The sequence below is a fragment of the Trachurus japonicus genome, chromosome 1 (genome assembly GCF_045865225.1).
Source record: "Trachurus japonicus isolate A0001 chromosome 1, Traja_1.0".
In the NCBI taxonomy this organism is placed as follows: Eukaryota; Metazoa; Chordata; class Actinopteri; order Carangiformes; family Carangidae; genus Trachurus; species Trachurus japonicus.
In genome coordinates this window covers 40,157,728-40,183,221 of record NC_140907.1, presented here as the reverse complement: position 1 = coordinate 40,183,221, position 25,494 = coordinate 40,157,728, and the positions used below count along the sequence as shown (strand labels likewise).

General features: G+C 39.9%; 1 protein-coding gene across 1 annotated transcript; it reads right to left on the bottom strand.

The window, feature by feature from the left end:
* Positions 1–987: 987 nt before the first annotated feature.
* Positions 988–25,171, bottom strand: LOC146992615 (uncharacterized). The gene is made up of 7 exons (XM_085791100.1): positions 25,135–25,171; positions 24,881–24,958; positions 24,716–24,793; positions 24,550–24,633; positions 6,711–6,797; positions 1,949–2,995; positions 988–1,032 (listed from the first exon to the last, which is right to left on the bottom strand). The coding sequence occupies exons 4-7, from the start codon at positions 24,631–24,633 to the stop codon at positions 988–990; spliced, it is 1,263 nt and encodes a 420-aa protein (XP_085647226.1). The 5' UTR covers positions 24,716–24,793; positions 24,881–24,958; positions 25,135–25,171.
* Between the last annotated feature and the right edge of the window lie 323 nt (positions 25,172–25,494).

The following is a 25,494-nucleotide window of genomic DNA, read 5'->3' as shown; positions in this document are numbered from 1 at the left end:
TTGGTAGGCTAGGAACTACTTTTTCTTCCACCTAAGTGCGTAACGTGTAAGCGCAGCGGCATGCAGCTGCTCACAAAGTCAATGGCGGAGCGGAAAGGGGTCAGGTGTGGAGCTATTTCAGTGCCACAAACAGTGAAGATGAAGTCTGGAATATCTGTGGGAAAATTATGAATAATATTATAAATGCATGAATTAAAAAATATATATGTTTGTTTATTATTTTTTTATTTAATTCATGGTTTTATTATTTTACTTATGTTCTTTTTTTAGTGTTTGAAACACTATTTTCGGCTATATTCTAAACGAGGCCACTACCTCAATATAGTTCAGAGTTTAAAATAAATACGTTAGGCTACTCTGAAGTCTTGCATCCTTAGGAAGCTATGACTTGAAATACAGTACTTTTTTTATTTCATTAGATTTACCAGGCACATTAGGTGCATTTGCACAAAGTATCGGTATCGGATCGGTATCGCCGATACCAGTCTGAATTTTACTCAGTATCGGATCGGAAAGGAAATTTGTGGTATCGAACATCACTAGTGTTGTGCTGTGAGTCTTCTTCGTCGGCTGACTCATCGTCTTGTAGACTCTCGTAAGTGGCACTGTCGTCAATAGACACATTTTTATACTCAGAATGTAGCTGTTTGAGTTTAGCCAGGCCAGCTAGCACATCCTTCATGTTGACGGTGTAGAAGTATTGGTGGCCTTTGTATTTAATGCGTCTTTTTAGTTTTACTTGCAGTAGCTGTGCTTCAGTGTTGGGCCTTGGGAGACTGTTTACAACTGTTTCCATCTCTGATGGAACACACACAACAGCGCCGTGTACAGCTCTCTGTTGTCCTTTTGGCAGAGCGATTATTTTAGCAAAAGGCAGGATTTTAGCAATGAGCTGCCTTTCAAGCACATTAAGTATAGCCAATTCTGGGGGGATGGGTGCTAACTCTAGATTGTTTGCTACTGCAATGGGTGGCATTCTGCCTCTGCTCAGGTGGTTGTCACAGGTGTGGCATATCCACTCCTGAAGTCTCTCTTGTGGAACAGAGCAGGGGGAAGAGCAGTCATTGTCACAGAAATGAACATAGTTTCCTGTCAAGCATGCGGCTGCCATTTTACTGTGTTTGCTATATTTGCCTCTCTTGCATGGCTTGACCTGATTGGGGAACATCGTTCTGTTACAGATTGTACAGACATATGTAGGGCCATGTCTAATGGTTTCACGGAACGACGCTATGGCTGCTTCCATCACAGGATCCATCAGGGGCTGGGGAGGTCCCTGGCTAACAATGTTTCTGTATTTTTTTCTAATTCTAAGTGCTTTCTGTATCTTGTGATGAATGCAAAACGCAGCATTTGTGGCCAGTTGGTTTACTCTACGCTGGCTAACGCGTTGTATGCAGCGTAGTCTAAACTCTGGGTCATTATGGTATCTGGTGTTCAGATTTTCCTTTTTCTTTTGCCTGTGGCTCTGGTTGGATGCGTATTTGGTTGTCATGTACATTTTCTTCTTTGCTCCGACTTCAGGATTCATGTATGTCTGGGACATGTATTTTTTCTGTTTGCTCCGGAAAGCAGGATCTGCCTTGTACCTCTCAGTTATGTTTTTTTTCTGTTTGCTCCGGAAAGCAGGATCTGCCTTGTACCTCTCAGTTATGTTTTTTTTCTGTCTGCTGCGGAAAGCAGGATCTGCCTTGTACCTCTCAGTTATGTTTTTTTTCTGTTTGCTCCGGAAAGCAGGATCTGCCTTGTACCTCTCAGTTATGTTTTTTTTCTGTTTGCTCCGGAAAGCAGGATCTGCCTTGTACCTCTCAGTTATGTTTTTTTTCTGTCTGCTGCGGAAAGCAGGATCTGCCTTGTACCTCTCAGTTATGTTTTTTTTCTGTCTGCTGCGGAAAGCAGGATCTGTTGCGTATTTTCGGTTGAGTTTTTCCTTCTTTTTGCTTTGAACTTGGGAATCTGCATAATGACGCTTATGACATTGTTGCTGATGGTGACTGTCTTGAGCAAGTTTAATTTTTGCAGCCTGAATCTTTTTCATTCTAAATTCTGGACAGCTGACATACTTGTTTTTTTCAGTTTCTGTCTTTCTTTTCCTCTTCAGCTCATGAGACAACGGTGCATGTTCGTCTTTGCCGTCACTTACTTTCCGCCTGGCTTTTCGTCGTCGCTCCCTATTCAGCTTGGAGGCATTTGCTGTTTGTGGGACAACTTGTGGGATTGCTGAGGAAGTGTTGATGTGAGCTGCTGGAATCTCTGCTTGTGTTGGGCTGGGGACAGTTTCAGGCTCGGTGTCATTGGCTGGGGCAGCTGATTGTTCAGGCTGTTCACTGGGACTGACAGCGTCAAATGAAATGGGCACAAACTCGTGGCTGGCATGAGGTCCACGATTTTTAAACAGTTTGTGCAGGTGGTCAGCCAGGTCACTAAGCTCAGAGAAGGTCATCATGATTGCAGTTCCATAGTGGTGTGGTAAGCCTGCTGCATTTCTCGTGTGTGAATCAAAGACTCCATACCTCCCTGATTTATCACGGAAAACTGCAATGCACTCTGGAGTTATCATGAGTAAAGCCTGGCTGACTTCTGCTGACAGACACTCTAGCTGTGTGGCAAGGGATCGCCCAAACTGCTCAGTTCCTCCTGGGGTGGGTGGTTGGTCTTTAAGGGGGCCTAGTCTGGCAAAGGACATGTTGACATTGTACATATTTGTGTCTGTCAGCACCTGTTTTGGCATTTCCTCTAATGTCAGGTGGTCATTTTGGAATGTTTTGTCCAGAATTAGCTGCTCTTTAATTCCAACATAGAGTGAGTCTCCCTGTGCCATCACTTTGTCGAGGGCAGTCCTGTTGAACTGACTGCCCTCATTCTGGTATGCCAGGAAAGTCAGAGACATGCAGGTGCACTGTTTATTTCTGGAGAATCTTTTGTATCTCTTGTTTCTCTGACTATGACTGGCCCTCACAGTTTCAACACGTTGCTGCTCTGTCCTGGCCGGAACCTGAAATTATGTTATAAAAGGATTGTTACCATTAGCATTACTCTGTTTCACATTAGCATTGCCATTATTATTATTATTATCATTATTATTATTATTATTATAATAATAGTGTTACAAGTATAAATAATGCAGTTAGGTGTAGGGCTGGGCAATATATCGATATAAAAAATATATCGATATATTTTTTAATGGGATATGGAATTAGACCATATCGCATATATCGATATAGTTCAAATTTGCGCTGTGATCCTTGCTCCATTCAGGCTGCTGATCTGGAGCTATCTGCATTACACCATTACTCCATTACTGTGATTTCAAAAAAGGTACTCTTGTCAGGCAGTATTTATGTTTACATTTTGTTATTTGAGCAGCTGAACATTTATTCATGAACCAGGTGAAGAAACCTGTTTATTATTTATTCATTTGATTTTGAAACTGTTCACTGAAATAGCCGGTTTCAATAAAACTACTTGTGACTTGTCATATTTGGCTTTGACTGAACATTTGCTCTCACTTTGCGGAAAAAATATCTAGATATATATCGTATATCGATATTCAGACTAAATATATCGGAATATGACTTTTGGTCCATATCGCCCGGCCCTAGTTAGGTGGACAGTTCAGCTTTCTTCTAAGTGGGTTATATGAGGTAAACATGAAGTATAATATCTGCTGAGAAACACAGCTGCATCACGCTGCACCGTGACACAGGCAGTATTCTGTTATGAATGACGGACAATTAATCAGCATATTTTTCGGCACCTATGAGAAGTCCTGTCTCAAAATAATACACCTGTAAAGAGTATGATCTAAAGTAAAAAAAAATTGCAATGTATCAGAAAAAGGGTTTCTGTTTTTTTTTTTTTTAAATCTAAAACTAAACACCTCACCTGCAACTCACTCAGTAGGCTACTCCTACACACAGACAGGCTCCACAATGAATGAATGAATGAATGCTGTATCACTCACTCACTTGGAGTGAGTACTGAGTGAGTTGCAGGTGAGATGGCTAGTTTCAAATACAAAAAAAAAAAATCCAACCGGCTGATGCATTGGAATTTTTTACTTTATATCATACTCTTACACTGGTGTATGTTTTGAGACTTATCGTATGCAGTGAAAAACATGCTGATTAATTGTCCCTCATTCACAACAGTTACTACCTGTGTCTTGGTGCAGCATGATGCACCAGTGCTTCTCAGTCGGGGGCCAGATATTACACTTGATGGCAATTTATACCTCATCCAACCCCACTTCAAAAAAGCTTAACTATCACTTTAAAATGTATATTTAACATCATATTTGACAATCAGTTTGCTTAAACACACGTCTGTGTCATTTGAAGATAATTACATAAAGGAACCTTCCACACAATGATGATTATTGTTATTATTATTATCATTAATATTAGTAGTAGTAGTACCACCAGTAGAATTGACACTGCATACTTGACTATAACCTATCAATGTGAAATTATTACCTATGTTTTATATCATTAAAACGTGTTCCTGACATTGGTTTATATCAGTTTTCTGTGTGACATGTCCATTAAAGTCTTGTTGATCAAAGTTGACAAACCCCTGAAAGACCTACCTTCACCACATTGAAATTTCAGGATGTTGACAGTATTAACAAAAAAAAAAAGGAGGTTGGTCCTCTATTTTTTAGAGAGAGACAGAGCAGTCTGTGGCGGCTAGATGAGGACAGAGGAGACAGAGTAGTCTGTGTGAGGAGCAGGGAGCAGGAAGGGGGGGGGCTAGAGGAGGACGGGGGGCTTCTGTCCTCCGGGGGCAGGATCTCCTTGATCCAGAAATCTGCTGATATTTCCTTTACAATCGATGCCAATATCACTGAAAACTCTGTATTTATACTATGAGCAGCATGAGCAGCACGGCTGGGAGTAAAAGTTTGGTGCACATAGCAACAGTAACCAAGGGGGGGTTGGAGAACTGTCATTGGACCGATCTGATGTTAATATTGTGTTCTGGTTGCTGATTGGTAGAGAGGAAAAAATCCTAAATGCATTGAGTGAATGGAAGGAGATCCCGCCCCCAGGTGTCTAGAGGAGGACAGAAGCCCTCCGTCCTCCTTAGAGGAGCAGAGCGATAGATATAAAATCGCTCTGTAGAGGAGGACAGAAGCCCCCCGTCCTCCTATAGCCCCCCCCTTCCTGCTCCCTGCTCCTCACACAGACTGATCTGTCTCCTCCGCCTGCAGGCGGCGCTGTTGAACCGTTTTAAGTGGATTTTCTTCCATAAAAGAGATTAAAAAATATGTTATAAATGATTTGGTAAAGGTTTATTTCAACCAGCTAGTCTTTATTAAAGGGATAGTTCACCCAAAATTCAAATTTCACTCATGATCTCCTCCCCCTCATGTGGACTAAGGGCTGGGAGAATTTTCAGAGTCCTCCATGCCTTCTCGGAGTTACGGTGGGGTCCGCGCAGCAATATTTGTCCATATAATGGTTGTGAATGGTGCTCACGTTTATTCATTCAAAAAGACACACCAAAAAACATCCAAATACCTCCATACTGCTCGTCTGTAATATCCCTCTTGTATTGAAGCCCCGACATGAAGCCCCGACATGAGAAATTGTTCCGCCGGGACACATGAAGAGCAGTGAACTGAGACACTGGGATCTTCCGCTACAAACAAGCTTTTTTCTGAACAATTTCTCATGTTGGGGCTTCGATACAAGAGGGACATTACAGACGAGCACTATGGAGGTATTTAGATGTTTTTTGGACGAAGAAAAGTGAGCTCCGTTCTCAACCGTCATATGGACATGCAGTGCTGCACGGAGCCCCGCTGTAACTCAGAGAAGCCACGGAGGACTCTATCTACTCACCCTCATGTGGACTAAGGGCTGGGAGAAGTTTCAATGACTGATATTTGAATTTTGGGTGAACTGTCCCTTTAAAAATATGTTGATTTTCCTCTTGCCTCTGAAAAATAGAGGACCAACCTCCTCTGACTCTATGGACCAGCCTCCACTGACATATATACATGGATATATATATATATGTGTATATGTATAAGGTATATGTATATATATAATAAGTAATAATATAATGATCATAAAATCTTTGATCCATTACTTGTACTTATTTCATTTTTCAATAATTCCTGAGATTATGTCAAAAACCACTGAATATTAGCTCATTCGCATTATAATTTCCCTGATTACTTAACATCACTATTATTATTACCACCAGCAGTAGTAGCAGCTGTAGCAGTAGTGCTAGCAGTATAATTTATGTGATTTAAACTAACTCAAAAACAGTAAAGGCTTTCTCTAAGATGTAACCAGACATAATATATAAACATTTTAAACAATATATTTACAACCACTCTGCATACATATCTTAAACACACAAGGTCAGTTGAAGTACTTGCCAAAATAATAATGTTCATAAAATCTTTGTTTAATTACTTAATTATTAATAATATAATGTGATCATAAAAACATTTTAATAATTATGTTACGAATTTTATCAATCACAATATTTTGCTTTATTATTGTTTAACATTTACATTTAAACAACTGTTTTGCACACTCTCTTCAACTGACCATTGATAAAACATATCCTTCATTGTTTATTGTGCTTTTGAGTTGAAGTAAACCACACACACACAAAGACACTTTATTTAACCCCTGATGTACCCAAATGTAATGTCCAGTGTGTGTTGGCTGGGGAATAGAGAAACTTACTTCATTAGCTGGGGTATGAGAGGTGGAGGGTGCATCAGAGATAAACCAGGGCCAAGCAGCTGATGATGGAGTCGGTGTTTGAGGCGTCTACAACAAAAGATAATACCAATTAATCTTTACACATAAGGCAACATATTGGACTACGAAAAGTTGGTAAACTGAATTTCAGAAACATTATCTTGGCTAACAATGTGGAACAATAAGGTGGATGTATTTCAAAAAACTTATTTCACCACTCCATGTATTGATTTTTTGCGGCTTCATTGTAAACAAATGCACATGGCCAGGGACTGCGGGGAAAAGCAGTGGACTTGCATATTCCTCTTTGATTAAACATTTGAAATCCCTAGTTTAATGTTACACTACTCTCACATTTCCATTGAAGGTAGGCTACAGCTCCCCTCCCCAGACTTTTTTTCTCTTTTTTTCCCCCAAGCACAGACTGATGCAGGCAAGGTGCGCTTGTGTGCGTCAGGGCGGAAGATGATGGTAAAATAATAAGTAAGGTAAAGTAAGTAAGTTTGTATTGACATGATCGCCGCTGTTTACGGGCTTCCCTCTTCAAACGGGGTGTTTGTGCAAGACGCTATATCTGAAGACCCCACATGCACGCTGCAACTATTAAGGTGGCGGCAAAAAATCACCATAGATCGGCACTGTTGGGTAAAGTCGGGCGGACATTTGCGTGTGCTTCACCTGTAAAGACGGCGGCGCTAAAAAAATAAAAATAAATAAAAAAGGAGGAGCAGTCATAGGAGCTCTGCTATACTTTTCAGCCTGTAGCCTACACTAATGTTTGGCTGTACTTGGTATAAAAAAATCGGTAACACTTTACTTGAATGCGTATTCATAAGCGTGTCATAAGCTTGTCATAACAGTGTCATAAGTCCGTCATGAATGTGTCATAAACATTATGTCAAATGTCATAATGGTTTATGACTGTTGTCATTAAGTGTCGTTCGGTTTTTGTAATGACAACTTGACATTGTTTGGGTTGTCTTGATTATGACAACTTGACATTAATCAAAGTGACATTACCAGAAGTTGTCTGTGTCATGACAACTTGACATTAAATTTGTTTGGGATGTCCTTCTTATGACAACCTGACATTAATCAAAGTGACATTACCAGAAAATGCCTTTGTCATGACGGTAACACTTTAGGCGAATGGGTGTTCATAAGACTGACATAACACCGTCATAATCATGACATGACGCCTGTCATAAAAAAACGTGGTAGGAGCGCACGCCTGTCATAAACATTAATGATGGATTATGACAGTTGTCGTTAAGTTTCATTCGGTAAATTATGTCACTTTTGATGCAAAGTTGACATTGTTTGAGATGTCCTTGTTATGACACCAACAAAACCTGTCATAAATATGTCATAGCAGATGTAACTGCCAGAAAAAAGGTATCCATCAAGCTTAATATCTTAACATGACATTAAACTGTCATATATGGAGTCTTTTGACACTGGCTGTCACAAGACCATTATAATTCTGTCATACATGTATCCTTTTCATTAAGATGTCGTTAAGTGTAACTACACTGCCAAATTTAATTTATAACTGTCACATTTCCCTCCTACAGTGATTTAATAATGATTTTGACTTTTCATTAAGCTGTCATCAAGTGTCATTACATAGTCAAATCAGTTTATAACACTGTCATGACTGTTTTTACTGCATTCAAGTAAAGTGGAAAGATTTTGACTCTTCATTAAACTGTCATCAAGTGTCATTACATAGTCAAATCAGTTTATAACGCTGTCATGACTGTTTTTACTGCATTCAAGTAAAGTGGAAAGATTTTGACTCTTCATTAAGCTGTCATCAAGTGTCATTACATAGTCAAATCAGTTTATAACACTGTCATGACTGTTTTTACTGATTTCAAGTAAAGTGGAAAGATTTTGACTCTTCATTAAGCTGTCACCAAGTGTCATTACATAGTCAAATCAGTTTATAACACTGTCATGACTGTTTTTACTGATTTCAAGTAAAGTGGAAAGATTTTGACTCCTCATTAAACTGTCACCAAGTGTCATTACATAGTCAAATCAGTTTATAACACTGTCATGACTGTTTTTACTGATTTCAAGTAAAGTGGAAAGATTTTGACTCCTCATTAAACTGTCACCAAGTGTCATTACATAGTCAAATCAGTTTATAACACTGTCATGACTGTTTTTACTGATTTCAAGTAAAGTGGAAAGATTTTGACTCTTCATTAAACTGTCATGAAGTGTCATTACATAGTCAAATCAGTTTATAACGCTGTCATGACTGTTTTTACTGCATTCAAGTAAAGTGGAAAGATTTTGACTCTTCATTAAGCTGTCATCAAGTGTCATTACATAGTCAAATCAGTTTATAACACTGTCATGACTGTTTTTACTGATTTCAAGTAAAGTGGAAAGATTTTGACTCTTCATTAAGCTGTCACCAAGTGTCATTACATAGTCAAATCAGTTTATAACACTGTCATGACTGTTTTTACTGATTTCAAGTAAAGTGGAAAGATTTTGACTCCTCATTAAACTGTCACCAAGTGTCATTACATAGTCAAATCAGTTTATAACACTGTCATGACTGTTTTTACTGATTTCAAGTAAAGTGGAAAGATTTTGACTCTTCATTAAACTGTCATGAAGTGTCATTACATAGTCAAATCAGTTTATAACGCTGTCATGACTGTTTTTACTGAATTCAAGTAAAGTGGAAAGATTTTGACTCTTCATTAAACTGTCACCAAGTGTCATTACATAGTCAAATCAGTTTATAACACTGTCATGACTGTTTTTACTGATTTCAAGTGAAGTGGAAAGATTTTGACTCTTCATTAAACTGTCATGAAGTGTCATTACATAGTCAAATCAGTTTATAACGCTGTCATGACTGTTTTTACTGAATTCAAGTAAAGTGGAAAGATTTTGACTCTTCATTAAACTGTCACCAAGTGTCATTACATAGTCAAATCAGTTTATAACACTGTCATGACTGTTTTTACTGAATTCAATTAAGGGGAAAGATTTTGACTCTTCATTAAACTGTCATCAAGTGTCATTACATAGTCAAATCAGTTTATAACACTGTCGTGACTGTTTTTACTGATTTCAAGTAAAGTGGAATGATTTGAATGTTTCGTTAAAATGTCATTAAGGGTAATTGCACTGTCAGCAGTTATACATACCTTAAGAAAAAGCAACACAGGAGTCCAGAGATAGATAAACCATACTTCCTGATTTTTTTTCTCCAACAACATATCCAACAACAAACATATTACATAACATATGTTAAAAACAAACTTCCTTTTGACCTGAATCTTTAAACAGGTGAACAAAATCTCAACAAGTCTTAGTCTTAGATGTTAACATCTATTAACATTTTATGTGTACTTATACACAATTGGGAGGAGCTTCCCACTCTTTTTCCCAGATGTGATGGTGTTCGCCATCTCTTCATTAACGGCTGCACGGCAACGCTCCGCAAGCCCCGCGATCTTCTCATCACCTGCTGTGAGTAAAGTTTTAAATGTGTCTGGAAACACAATAGCAACCTCCGCAATCACAGTGGTGCGAGCTATTGTGTTGCGATCCACATTAATTTTTTGGAAGGCCTTCTTCATCGACCCACACTTTTTAAAGATCCGAAGGACCTCCTTGTAACGTTGGATGACTCCATCCGTTGTGGTCACTTTAAGAAAACAACCAAAAAAAGAGATCAAAACTTGTCAGGTATGCACAGGCATTGTTGATTTTGCACCATATAGGTTTTGTAGTACTAGCAAATTAGAAAGGATCCTATACTTTTGCATCCATCTTCTAGACTGGTTATATTACTTATTGGAACACGGCTCTCTTGAATACTCGATCCTGATTGGTCAATCACCAAAATTCTGCGGTGTTTATTTTTCGATAGACCACCGCTGAGCGGACAATAATCACCGTTGCTAGGGACTCATCACCAGCTTACAGTCAAGAGAAACTTTACCTTATGTTTTGTTTTTTATCGTCAATAAACAGCTTTGGACTAATAGTGATGTTAGATAAATGACTAGTAAGTTGTTACAAGGAGAGCGGAGGCTCCTTTCACATCGTGGCTGCTGATCAGAGCCTCTGACCCCGTCTCAGCGCTCCTCTCGTCTCGGTGGCACCGCCACTCCGCCACACAAACGCACCCGTAGGCTAAACGGTAAAGTTATAATCTCTTGTTTATGACAGATAAGACTACACACAATACACACATTGTAACACGTGTATGGTAATCAATCGATCCACTGATTGTTATCAAAGGCTTCAAATGCACGAACGGGAGGAGGCTCAGCAAAACAGCGGACGTGACCAGTCTCGCAGATTCGCTAAATGATGCAATTAAAAATCGATTAAAGTCGTATTTTGATCAACATTATGTTTCAAATTAACCCTCTAGGCGCCAAAGTCGCATTATTGCGACAGGCAGCATGCTTGGATAAAACAGCCCATATCTTTAAATCTACTGCCCTATATTGTTACTGCTTGGTACCACTAGATGGCGAACACGTTCAGCTTCAATCCTGACGTCATTTGTGGGTGTGTTTTTCTACAAAATATCTGAGGAAAAAAAGTTTGATTGGCGCACAGGCGCTCTGCTTTTTCTCGCGGAGCTCACGCAGCTCACGCAGCTCGGAGCGACCAGGAAGTGATCTTCAGGTCTTGAGAAACACCGTGCGCCCCCCCACACCACACACACACACACACACACACAGTGAACTAGGATGGTACAGTAAGTAGTTTTTTTAAAATATATTTTTCTTTTTGAGAGGTTAAATATCTAACTAAACCAGGGAGGATCATAGAATAATTTAGAGCAAGAGAGCTACACAAGGCTGTAGAGATCTCAATCACTGATTTTCAGAATGATTACTAAATATATTAGATATAACATTATATTTATCCCCATCTAATTATTAGTAAAAAAAGCCCATGGATGTTGTTGCTTTTCATATAAATTTAATCCATAAAAGGTTAAGTAGCGTTCAACTTTACGATTGTTATAAAGGTGATTATAAAGATGATCAACATCTCTGCTTACTTCTTGAACGGCTGTAAGAAACATGGTGTTTTTTAGCCTTCTTGTTCTTCTTCTTGAGCTTCTTCTTCTTTTTCTTCTCCTCTTCTTCTGAGGAGAAGCTCGAGTCCGAGGAGGGAGTCAAAGAAGCCGAAGAGGAAGAGGAAGGGGAAGAAGTTTCCGGACGAGTAGTCTTCCTGCCTGGGGGAAGGACAGTGGGGGAAGCTGGAGAAGCAGATATGTTTATAAGTAAACAAAGCAAAAAAGTTAAGAATAAACTTTTTCAATGTCATTCATGGTGATGTATTGTGATTTTGAGAGCAGAACACTGCTTTTTTATAGATTATGACTTTCATTATTCAGGGATGTGATTCGCCAAGGAAAAAAAAAGCAGGAAATTATACAGACCCATAGCGCGATGCGGCATCAGTACAGCCATTACACACTCTTATTAAAAGTATCAAACAGATATTATTACAGTGACATAATTTTCATTTTGATCATTCAAAATGTGTCTGAGAGTGAGAGAGACCAGAGAGACATTAATCCGATTGATTATTGAAAAGGCTTCGTTGAAAACAGACGCATACGACCGGGAGGAGGCGGGAAAACAGCTGATTAGTGAGCCACGTGTCGGCTACGGGCAGGTACGAAGGTAAACAGAACGTTGACAAAAAGTAATTGTCGAGCCCGTCAAAAATTTTTAAAATATTAATTCAGACTAAAAAAAAATTGGTCTGCCGACACAAGTCAAAGAATGTGAAACATTGCAACATCCCAGGATGCTACGAGTGACAGACAAACCAATCAGCTAACCGCTGTAGTTGGGTTGCAGCACCATCTGCAGCAGTGAGAATGTGAGGCTGAAGGAGAGGAGGTTAAAAAAAGGACACGATAGCTCCTCGCTATGGTAATGCTGGTAACAGGTGACTGTTACTGTTGTTGTATGGTGCATCTGCCCCGACTCTGAACTGTGCGTCTGCCCAGACTCTGAACAGTGGCGGAGACGCAGCGTTAATGAAGCAGCGTCGGGCGCGACGGTCCTACCCTAATCACATCCCTGATTATTATTTGCTTGCACTGTCATTGATAATTAATGCACACAAAGTTAGATGTTTGTACCAGAACACCCACATGTCTCAATTTTACTCTGTCTGGTTATATGAATGTTAATTGTAGTGCATTTGTACCTTTCCCAGTAGATTCAGACATGCTGGGGGTTTCTTTCATTTGGGCAACTAGGAAGTCTTTGTCGGCTTTGGGGTCCCTGTTGGCCTCCTCCAGGTAATTTATGCGCTCCTCGAGGTATTGAATCTTCTGTCGATCCAACTTGCTTTGCTCCTTCAGTTTGGCCAACTCCAAGGCCCCTGTTGGAGAGACTGAAGCATAGGAAGTACTTTAAGTGGATTGAGGTCAGTGACTTGTGTTGGTGTAATCTACGGGGTGCATTATATTGATCTGTGTCCTTTTTGTCTCATTCATTAATAATTATTCATTAACACAAAACATTCCCAGTACTTGTGTGCATATTGTTTATTGAGAAGATAGGCAAAAATGGAAATACGTGCCTCAATCAGCTAACTTACTACTATACAGTGGGTACTAGTTTCAAATGGATGTTTCCCTCACGGAAAGCGTGACATTGTAGGTAACATTGTAGCCACTAGGTGGAAGCATCAGACTGAGATGCAGCTCAAAAGATTTTGGGATAACTCCACATTTATTTCAGGATATCCTTTGTTTTATCGCCCAGCCCAAAAATGACACAGGCGATTGCCTGTTCATTCACGAGAAATCATTCAGCTACACTCTCAATCAAAGAAAGTGAGGAATGAGAAATCTGCGGCACTACTGTACTACTACTACTATACTGTAGCTAGGGGTGTAACGGTACACAAAAGTCACGGTTCGGTACGTACCTCGGTTCAGGGGTCACGGTTCGGTACGGTTTCGGTACAACAGACACTAATTGAATGTAAAACTAAAATCTGTCTTGTGTTATAAAAGTAAAAAGAAAAAAGAATACAAAATAAAACAAGTGCATTAGGAGTGTTATAATGCCATTCATTCATTATAGAGGGAAAAAAAAACGTGCACTTGACAACTGGCAACTATTATTCGAATTATTAAATTATTATTATTATTTAAAAAACAAAACAATAAACTGACATCAATGTTGGTTTACACAGTTAAATTAGACTAGCAGTTACTTTGGTGATGTTTCTGGTCCTGCCTGTGTTCATAAAACATATTAGGCAGCTACACGCACATCCCCCAAAAAACTGAAGACTAGGTGCTGGACCACCAAGAAAGACACAGGTAAGGAAAAAAGGAGACCGCACACTAGTTAAAAGCTCCCGTGACAGTTTAATGTCACTCACACGTTTCGGGCGTCAGCCCTTCATCAGACAAAATGTGTCTTATTATATATAGTGTGCGGTCTCCTTTTCTCCTCACCTGTCTGTGTTCATGTCAAGAGGCTTAAAAGCTGCGGGATAAGTTGTTGCACACAACTTGTCTTTTTACTTGCACCAGTGATTGACATATCGGGTTGAACATGCGCTACGTGTTTGATGCGTTTCTAGCGACGCACCGCGCATCCATGAAACATCGCCGACGGACTTTGTCCGGTGGACCAGTCGCGAGCATGGATGTATTATGGTCGCGAGCCGCCGCCGCCGCCGCCGCCGTTTGTTTCATTGAGAAGCCACAGTGACATGAATGAAGCAGACAGCTCTCCTCCTCTAACTTCACTCTCTCATCACTTCTCTTCTTCGTCTGCTATGACGGCTGCAGGCAGCTTCGAGGCTCATTACCGCCACCTGGATTCGAGTGAGGACTCGACTTTTTTTTTTTTTTTTTTTTTAATATTCATTCAGACGTATTCGTCGTGTGACTGTGTGCACCGAACCGTGACCCCCGTACCGTGACGGCACGGGACGAATACATATACCGTTACACCCCTAACTGTAGCCTATTATTACATTGCATTCCCCATTCGTATTTACTGCTCCGTGCTGCTGTATGGAGGCGTCCTGCTGTTCACAGATGCCATCTGGCGGTTGTTTGGGCACATTGCAGCTTCTGGTGAAAACACAATTACTCCTCCACAAAAAATCTGCGTGACTCTCCTGTGACTCAAAGGTGAGTCACGTCCAAATGAAACTAGTACCCACTGTATTTGTATAAATAAAAAGTAAATTTACAGCCCAACTGGCAAAAGTAGAAAAAAACATAATTAAACTAGACTTACTTTTTTTCTTTGGGGAATTTTTTTTCTTTGGGGAATATTTCACAGGCATTTTCTTGGGCATCACAAGGACCTCTTCCACCAGGTCCTCCTCCTCAACTTGCAGCAGCTCAGGGTTACTGGTACCTTCGTTGCTTTCCACAGCCATCCCGCTCCGTTGGCGTTTACTCAAACGGGTATCCATCTACAGCTGTGTAAGCAAAAAATGCGTCATAGTAACACTGTCAGTGGCTTAAGTACCATGCAAGTAATGGTAGAAAAAAAACATAAACTCATTCAGTGCCAAACAAGTTTCTACAAGTTTTTTTCAAGGGCAACTAAGGTTTTTTTTCAACCTGGGCCCTGTTTTCATATCTTTTTCTGTATATGTGAGTGATGGATAATACTTTTATTGAGGTCGCTGCAGTATTGATGCTGCCTTCATGTGCTATGGTACAGATGGTATTTTCCACTTGTGATCTAGTGTTTACCAGTGCGTTGTGTTCATGTGCTTTTGTTGTTGTACAGAGAAAATGAAGATGGTGGACACACAGATTCAGACTGCTTACTTGGGTAAAATCATAGATAAACGTGCAACATCTACATGTATGGGGTAAAACAATCTTGAAGATGAATTGTCAACATTATCAAAACTGAAATGGTTAATATTAATATTCACGGAGATTTAGTGCTGCCTATTTGGCTAGCTTTTTAAAAGCGTTTTTACTGTACATGCACGCATACATAAAGTGAATAGCTGCTAACTGTTTTCTAAAGGCTTATTGCCTTGTTTACCGTTAACGAATCTTGCGTTGCTTGCCGCCATTTTGAAAAGGTCAAGGTTATTCTCATCACGGAAACTCGGACATCAAAACATTCTACGAGTTTCCCTGTGGAAAATAGTGTTCTTGTGCACTTTTCAAGTCGTCTCCTGGTATTTACCATAATTACCATAGCACATAAAGGCAGCATGAGGCGGGCAGTCAGCCTGCAGCCCAGCTAACGTTCTCCCATGGGACAAGTGGCTCCCATCAAAGTTCGCCGTATAAAATAGCATTTTTTTCAAACTGACAGGCTCAGATAGTTATAATGAGTGTCCGACAACATACTAGAACGGAGAAATCAACGTATTCAGGGTTTTTTTCTGGCCAAAATTTGGGTTGTGGGGTGGGGGGGTTCAGTTAGAAAAAAATGTTCAATACGGCTAACTTTGATGGGAGCCACGTGCCCCATGGAAGAGCGCTAGCTGGGCTGCAGGCTGCCTGCCCGCCTCAATACTGCAGCGACCTCAATAGAAGTATTATCCATCACTCACATATACAGAAAAATATATGAAAACAGGGCCCAGGTCGAAAAAAAAACCAAAGTTGCCCCCCAGTTTACTAGTTGTTTAGAATTAAGACTAACGTGCTAAAGCCTGGAGTTAGCAGCCAATTTAAGCTAGCAGTTTACATAAAACGGCATTTATTGCAAACAAAAAGACTGACACCACGGCCATAATGTCCTCTTTTAAATACAAAACAAAATCTTACACCGGTTTTTCGCTTTAGCTTACCTCAAACTGTAACCCGAGGATCCAGAATCCAGCCTTGTGCTCTCAACTCCTGTCTCTGTCGCGGAGGGATCTACAGTGACTACAATTCGTGTAGTCACCGTCACCAGTCACGTTACGTAAACGTTACGTTACGCGCGCATTCAGTTCAAATTCAAATTTGAACTATGAAATACAAAATCAATGTGTTTTATATTTGTTAGTGTGTGTTTTATTGAACTTCTACAGATAAATTAAAATCAGGCCTATTTTTTAGGCCTTTTCTCGAAAATTGCATATCCATAATAAAATGAGTATATCTCTGCAACCACAAGGTCTATTTGAATACTTTTGGTGTCATAGTAAAGGGAAAAAAATGAGGAATTGCTGAAATGTGTAAATTTCTGTATATCTGTTACTGGTGAAGAGTAAATGAAGATGACACACAGAAAAAAATTAATAAAATTAATATTCGCCTAAAAAAAATCATATTTTTGATGAGTGCCCTTTAGAATAATGTTGATGAAGCTCAAACTCTCTATAAAATCATTGTACAACATGTGAACATTGTCTCTGCAGTGGTTGATTCTGATTAATTGAAGCAGGACAAAATGATTGAGATTTTACTACAAAATATCCAGGCGAACTTTCCAAAATGTCCATTTTTGGCACAGCTTGGAACCACCTGCTACTATAAACTATTAATCTTTATTTTCACACAATTTGGATAAACTAACTGAAAATAAATCTACTGGAACCGATTGTAAATAACTAACATAGTGGATTCAGTGTCTCTGCGTCCCTGCTGCTCAGAGCAGCTTATTTGGGTGGGTTTGGCTTTCAGCCTCTATCTCTGCAGCGGAGTGGTCGATTCGAGTGAGTGGCGGCTCATTGTGACCATTAGAGAGAGAGGAATGACGCTAGACCCAGGTCGATGTGATTGGCCGCACTGGCAGCCATGTGACAGCCATGAACCAGTCAGATCAGCAGATCCACGTGCAGGCCAACGTGGGGTTGTGTGCGCTCCGTCAGGCTTCCGTGCAGGCTTCCGTGTAGGGTCCTAGAGCCGTCGGGTTTCGGCCCGGCTGATTCAGATGTAAACACTAGGCAGAGTTCAACTGGAAATATTGTGGATTTACCCATAACACAACCTTTTCACGGCAAAACAGCAAAGGTAAGAGCAAATGTACGACCATGTTTTGGCCATGCAGTGTCTGTGTTTGCTCGACTTTGCTGGTTGTTGTCTTCTCCCTCTGCCGTGCTGCTGCTAGCTGCTGTGTTAGCCGCTGTTGTTGAGGGACGCCCCAGTGTTTACGTTCAGATGAGAGGTCGCTGATGTGTTTTGCATAATGTACAGTAGTATACGAGCCAGAAATGTGGCGACTGGGTCCACACAGAGGTGCTTTATGAAGTTTGATGTCTAGTTGTTTGTTTGAGTAGTGTTTGGGCTGTGTTTGGGTCATATAAACATGGTTTTTTACACGTTGTAGCCCAGCTTCTGCTGTTTAATTTGACATATAATATGACCATATTCTTTCATAATCAGTGCACTGGGGGCTCTGTTATTGTTATGCATGTCTTCAAGTCCCCCAAATGGGGGACTCTGGATTTTAATATTAATGATATGTGAGCTTTTGGAGCGCCACTCCATTTTTTTTTTTAAATTGATAGAAGAGTTTTAGAAATGTCATTACTTCAATTTACTACACATCTTAAAATAAGACTTTTTGCTTCTCATATTATTCATATTCGTTTTATTTAGAAAACCCAAACGCGTTTGAAATCCATGGATCCATGTTGAAATCTCAGAACACTTAGGCTATTCTGCCCTGCAGACACACACTGGCGCTGTTCTGTCTAGTTAGTGGAGCATATGCATTGAACCACTGAGCGACGAGAAGAAGACTGCCGTACTTCCGGACTTTCAAAATAAGGCGCGGAGAACGTCTTTTGCGCGGTCGCGGATCAGGTCTGAGACGGATGACCACTGCAATGGCACTAATGGAGGAACTTCTCAAAAATGTTCGGCGTTCAAATACAGTTAAGAACAAAAGGAAAATTGTCAGATGGCTGCAGAGACGTGGTGTCATGAAGAGGACGATGAAGTGCGCAAAATGCAACCGTCGCATGCGTCTCGTCAAATGCTGTGTTATGGATGGGCTGTGGTGGTAAGCAGAGGCTAATTAAGATTTTCTAACTTAATTCAAACCGGGACTAATCCGGTACTAATAACAACAACAACAACAACAATAATAATAATAATAATAATACAGAGAAGGCCAATCAATTTAAAGTCCTGAATGGTCGTCCTGCTTTTATCCAGGCATGCAAGCTCTGGAGCCTCTTTTCATTAACAAGTTGTGTTATCTGCGACTCGGCGAGAGTCCATGTATGGTGTCCAGACACCACCATTTAGCTCCGTTAGCATAATTAGCTCGGTTAGCGCGCCTACAGTCAAACTGGAGTGATCCATTATTAGACGAAATGAGCACCAACAAATAACCATTGTACCTGTCGCTTAAAGTTTAGCATTACTTCAGACTCATTTTTACAATGGGGAGTCATGTAAACATGATGCCAAGCAAGTCTTGTTCCGGTTAGGCTAGTTGTCATGGGAACATGAAGCTCTGCTAGTGTTGTGTTTGGACCGTAGGTTTGGATCAGAGTGAAAATAAACGTGTGTTTTAACTGGTACCCTACATGTTTTAACTGGTACCCACTTTTTTCCTTATTTTTCACCAGGGTCTGTAAGCATCATAAAAATTCCGGACAGTCTGTTCGTAATGGCTCAATATTCACAAAGTCTCACATTCCTCTGAAAAAATGGCTCGAGTTCATGCACAGGTACAATCAGATGTATATGTGTTTAAATAAAAATGTGAATTATTTTTATGTAATTCATATAGGATCCTTTTATTCTGATCCACTGGCAACTTTTTTATTTATTTTAGATATAAATGTCTTTTAAAATAATTCAATCTTAGTTTTATCTCTGCCCAATTCATAAATTATGTTTCCTAATTTTTCCTTTCTTCAGATTTGCTCAGGGCTTGCAGTTGAAGCAACTAGCCATGATCGCTGATGGGATAGCAGCAAGCTCCAGGACACTGACAAGAATGACAAAAGCACTCAGAAAGGTAGTCACATTACATACCAGACAAGTCTCTAACTATTCATGGGTTGCATTGACGTCACGTCGAAGTGACCACCGCCATATTTGTGTCCAATTTGACAGTTCTCCTCATATGAGAGCATGCAAACCGCAGGATGGGAATGACAGTTTCTTGACAAACTGACAGGGTCTCATACATCCTGTTTGGGTTTATTTCTCCATAACAACAGACTAACTCTACATTATCCCACGTATTACACGGTTAATGAGTGAATTATTTAATTTGATACGTAATGTTGATAAAAGTCTGAAGTCCGGTCACTTCTCCACTGTTTCCTCCCCACCCTCCTCCCGGTCGACTCGTGTGCAGTTGTTTTCAACGAGCTTTTAATAATCAGTAGATCAATGAATTATCATGTAAATGTCACGATGTGCGCATTTATGTAGTCATGTCTGTAATAAGGGACTACGGTTACGGGACGCGTTTGTGTCGCAGACTCGCGGTGGCACAGACACAGCTGGTCTGCGCTGGTCCGTCCGCTCTGATCGCAGGTTTGGTTTCCAGCAGCGGTGTGGGAGGCAGAGAGCCTCCACTCTCCCTCTAACACGCTTAAAGTCATTTTAACATCACAATTAGTCTGAAGCTTTTTAATGACGGTAAAAATGAAACACAATCCTGCATAGTTCTTCTGCCCTGCTCCGCTGATCATAGCAGCGTCCCTAGCAACGCTCCGTTTTACTTAGCAACGGTCTGTTATACCAGAGACCGGCTCTGGTTATACAGAAATAAAAACACCCAAAATGCAGAATCAGTGAGTAATTAATAAGAAAGTATGATAATCAAAATGCAGAATTCAATCCATGTTATTAAAAAAATAATGAATCCACTCTTTGTGTCACAGCCCATGCTGCGAGGCAGCGACTGATCACTGCCTCCAGTCGACCATCCGCCGATAACTTTACGTCTTTTAGGATGGAATAAAACTGCAGTCCGGGGTTTCTTTGGTTACTGCTATCACAGCCAACAGCCCAATATAATCCTAGTATCTTTCAAATAATGTAAATTTTTGGTCTCTTGCTGATTTCCTCCTACTACTCCACTTGTTCTGGTGACATGACGCTGTAACCTGTGCCCAGATCGCCCTGATTCGGACACAAATATGGTGGCGCAGAAACACAGTGACGTCATGTGAATCTAATGATTAGGTTAAAAAAAAAAAAAGAAGCATCACATGCAGTGCAACTTTGTTCCTAAATGTGTGCATACATATTTATAATATTCCATACTAAGACATAGTCATCGCTCAAGATGCTGATGTTTTATATTTACATTTGAAGGTGTGCATTGCTGCTGTCAAGCGACTGAGGAAAAGGGGGATGAAGATCGGTGGTCGTCATCGATTTGTTGTCATTGACGAGAGCAAATTTGCCCACAAACGAAAGGTGGGCTACATGTGCATCTATACTATATTTAGATCAGGATTTTATGATTAGGGCGATGATGGTAATATTTTATACTTTATCCAGCAGCACATGTGGGAAGGATATGTGTTAATATGTAATACTGTACAGCCTAAACCTTATGAAATATTTGTACTTTATTCTTTTTTTCTCATTAACTTTCAGTACCATCGTGGTCAGGTTGGCAACACTTGGCGCCGTGAACGGCAGTGGGTCTTTGGAATGCTTGAGGTTGACCAGAAGTCCAGGAGACCCATACTCAGACTTGTCAGGGATCGGGGGCGGAGAACACTTGTAGGTCACATTAGACGCTATGTCAGACGAGGAACATCAATCTTGAGTGATGAATGGCGCGCCTACAAGGGGCAACTTGCCCAATATGGGTATCATCATTACTCGGTCTGTCATAAAAACAACTTCGTTGAAAGAGCAACTGGTGCTCATACCCAACATATCGAGCGTGCGTGGCAAACCTACAAGCTGGAGGTGTGGCGGCACAGAGGGAATCGCATGCCTGATTCACTGAAGCTTAATCTAAGAATGATAGAGTGGCATCACTGGTTGGGGGTCCGCCATCGCAATGGTGTGTTGGGCAGACTTTTCCATGACATCAGAAAACAAATCAAGTAAATTTGACTCCCTGCAAAAAAAAAAAAGAGATGGCCGAAACCATAACCCCAGTACACATGAAATTCATTGATCATCACTTGTTCAGATTTTGTTCAACTGTTTAAAGTTTGTTTTTAATATAATACGTTATGTAATATGTTGTTTATATTTTCATAAAGCGGTAGAAAAAAATCAGGAAGTATGGTGTATCTATCTCTGGACTCCTGTGTTGCTTTTTCTTAAGGTATGTATAACTGCTGACAGTGCAATTACCCTTAATGACATTTTAACGAAACATTCAAATCATTCCACTTTACTTGAATTCAGTAAAAAACAGTCATGACAGTGTTATAAACTGATTTGACTATGTAATGACACTTGATAACAGTTTAATGAAGAGTCAAAATCTTTCCACTTTACTTGAAATCAGTAAAAACAGTCATGACAGTGTTATAAACTGATTTGACTATGTAATGACACTTGGTGACAGCTTAATGAAGAGTCAAAATCTTTCCACTTTACTTGAAATCAGTAAAAACAGTCATGACAGTGTTATAAACTGATTTGACTATGTAATGACACTTGGTGACAGCTTAATGAAGAGTCAAAATATTTCCACTTTACTTGAATGCAGTAAAAACAGTCATGACAGCGTTATAAACTGATTTGACTATGTAATGACACTTGATGACAGTTTAATGAAGAGTCAAAATCTTTCCACTTTACTTGAATGCAGTAAAAACAGTCATGACAGCGTTATAAACTGATTTGACTATGTAATGACACTTGATGACAGTTTAATGAGGAGTCAAAATCTTTCCACTTTACTTGAAATCAGTAAAAACAGTCATGACAGTGTTATAAACTGATTTGACTATGTAATGACACTTGGTGACAGTTTAATGAGGAGTCAAAATCTTTCCACTTTACTTGAAATCAGTAAAAACAGTCATGACAGTGTTATAAACTGATTTGACTATGTAATGACACTTGGTGACAGCTTAATGAAGAGTCAAAATCTTTCCACTTTACTTGAATGCAGTAAAAACAGTCATGACAGCGTTATAAACTGATTTGACTATGTAATGACACTTGATGACAGTTTAATGAGGAGTCAAAATCTTTCCACTTTACTTGAAATCAGTAAAAACAGTCATGACAGTGTTATAAACTGATTTGACTATGTAATGACACTTGGTGACAGTTTAATGAGGAGTCAAAATCTTTCCACTTTACTTGAAATCAGTAAAAACAGTCATGACAGTGTTATAAACTGATTTGACTATGTAATGACACTTGGTGACAGCTTAATGAAGAGTCAAAATCTTTCCACTTTACTTGAATGCAGTAAAAACAGTCATGACAGCGTTATAAACTGATTTGACTATGTAATGACACTTGATGACAGTTTAATGAAGAGTCAAAATCTTTCCACTTTACTTGAATGCAGTAAAAACAGTCATGACAGTGTTATAAACTGATTTGACTATGTAATGACACTTGATGACAGTTTAATGAAGAGTCAAAATCTTTCCACTTTACTTGAATGCAGTAAAAAACAGTCATGACAGCGTTATAAACTGATTTGACTATGTAATGACACTTGATGACAGCTTAATGAAAAGTCAAAATCATTATTAAATCACTGTAGGAGGGAAATGTGACAGTTATAAATTAAATTTGGCAGTGTAGTTACACTTAACGACATCTTAATGAAAAGGATACATGTATGACAGAATTATAATGGTCTTGTGACAGCCAGTGTCAAAAGACTCCATATATGACAGTTTAATGTCATGTTAAGATATTAAGCTTGATGGATACCTTTTTTCTGGCAGTTACATCTGCTATGACATATTTATGACAGGTTTTGTTGGTGTCATAACAAGGACATCTCAAACAATGTCAACTTTGCATCAAAAGTGACATAATTTACCGAATGAAACTTAACGACAACTGTCATAATCCATCATTAATGTTTATGACAGGCGTGCGCTCCTACCACGTTTTTTTATGACAGGCGTCATGTCATGATTATGACGGTGTTATGTCAGTCTTATGAACACCCATTCGCCTAAAGTGTTACCGTCATGACAAAGACATTTTCTGGTAATGTCACTTTGATTAATGTCAGGTTGTCATAAGAAGGACATCCCAAACAAATTTAATGTCAAGTTGTCATGACACAGACAACTTCTGGTAATGTCACTTTGATTAATGTCAAGTTGTCATAATCAAGACAACCCAAACAATGTCAAGTTGTCATTACAAAAACCGAACAACACTTAATGACAAAAGTCATAAACCATTATGACATTTGACATAATGTTTATGACACATTCATGACGGACTTATGACACTGTTATGACAAGCTTATGACACGCTTATGAATACGCATTCAAGTAAAGTGTTACCAAAAAATCTAACTTCATTCAGTATGGGTAAACTAGACAAACAAAGATGTGTGTGGGTGTGTGTCATTTAAGTCAGACTGTGTCTGACGCAGCGCACCTGTATGCACTATAGTTGGTTTGAAATGTGTGCGGGAATTTCCCGCATTATGAGTGTTATAGGCTGTTTGCGGGAAATAATAAGTTGAAAAGTAGGTTATTTATGTTGGTTATTTGCACTTAAAAAGTTGGGAAACCATTAAAGTTTAAAAAGTAGAGCTCAAATGCTACAAGCCAAGTTGTGGCACCCCGCATTTTGCCTGACTGCCCCCCTCTCAGCCCTCACGCTCCCAGCGCCCCCCACAAAGTTTAGAACGCCCCCGTTGAGAAACCCTAATTTAGATGTAGCTCATTGTACTGTAAACATTTTGTGTGTGGATGGGAGGGAAGAAAATACCTTAGGTGGGGAGGGAGGGTCGCAGCCTGCATCTCTAATGGTCCAGGATGGCGCAACTGGTGACGGCGTCTTAAGCTTGGCCATCTGAGAACACATTACAACACATTCAGTGAAACTGAAGACTTTAATGAAACAATGCACTTTATTCAGGTGGAGTGAAATTTACCTTTGCAGCTGGTGAGCAGCAGGGGGTTTCTGCATCGCCCCAACTCAAGGGAAATCTGGTTGGGGGTGATCCAACCAGCTGTTGACAGATGACAAAAAACATTACACTCCAGACAGTGTGGATAATCTAGACATGTCTCAGTTAAAACACATTAAAGTAACATACATCGTCCACAGGAGGTCGGGAGCCCGAGGGCTGCCTTTCCCCGGTCCAGGGCCGTCTCACCGGGGACACTGTTGGAGACTTCACAAAGAAAAGGACCGATTGAACCTTTGTCATTACATAGTGCATTCACTGGACATGTATGACTATTGAGAATGACAGTAGCTGAGTTCATTAAAAAAACAAGTAATATTGTTAATGTTCTGAAAGCTACTTCTGGAAAACAAATTAGACTAAATGATTAGATGAACACATACCGTCTGAGGCAAAGAAGTTGGGCTGGAAGGGGCCTCCTCCTCCTCCTCCTCTGAACTCCAGGACGCTCTGGATGGGGGTGATCCAACCAGCTGTTGACATGAAAACCAAATGTCAGACAGAGTGGACAGTCTAGTAATGTGTATCTAGTGACTATTCTGGAAGTGTATGGTGTCTGTGGTAGTTGTGAGAAACAGTAGCATACATTGTTCACTGGAGAGCGGGGTCGGCGGGGGGGTCGAGCTGTGGCCCTGGGGCGTCTGGCTGACGCTGAGGAGGCCGCCTACACAATGAAAGAAAACATATCAATTAAGCTTTCATCACTACAGCTATACAAGTCACCCACTGAATTACAATTAAAA

Excerpts from the sequence above, each read along its gene's own strand:
- LOC146992615 (XM_085791100.1), bottom strand. The coding sequence starts at position 24,633 with ATGGCCAAGCTTAAGACGCCGTCACCAGTTGCGCCATCCTGGACCATT. Across the intron at positions 2,996-6,710 it reads CTCATACCCCAGCTAATGAA|GTTCCGGCCAGGACAGAGCA; the intron begins GTAAGTTTCTCT and ends ACATAATTTCAG. Across the intron at positions 1,033-1,948 it reads GTCATTATGCAGATTCCCAA|AGAGACTTCAGGAGTGGATA; the intron begins GTTCAAAGCAAA and ends CTGTTCCACAAG.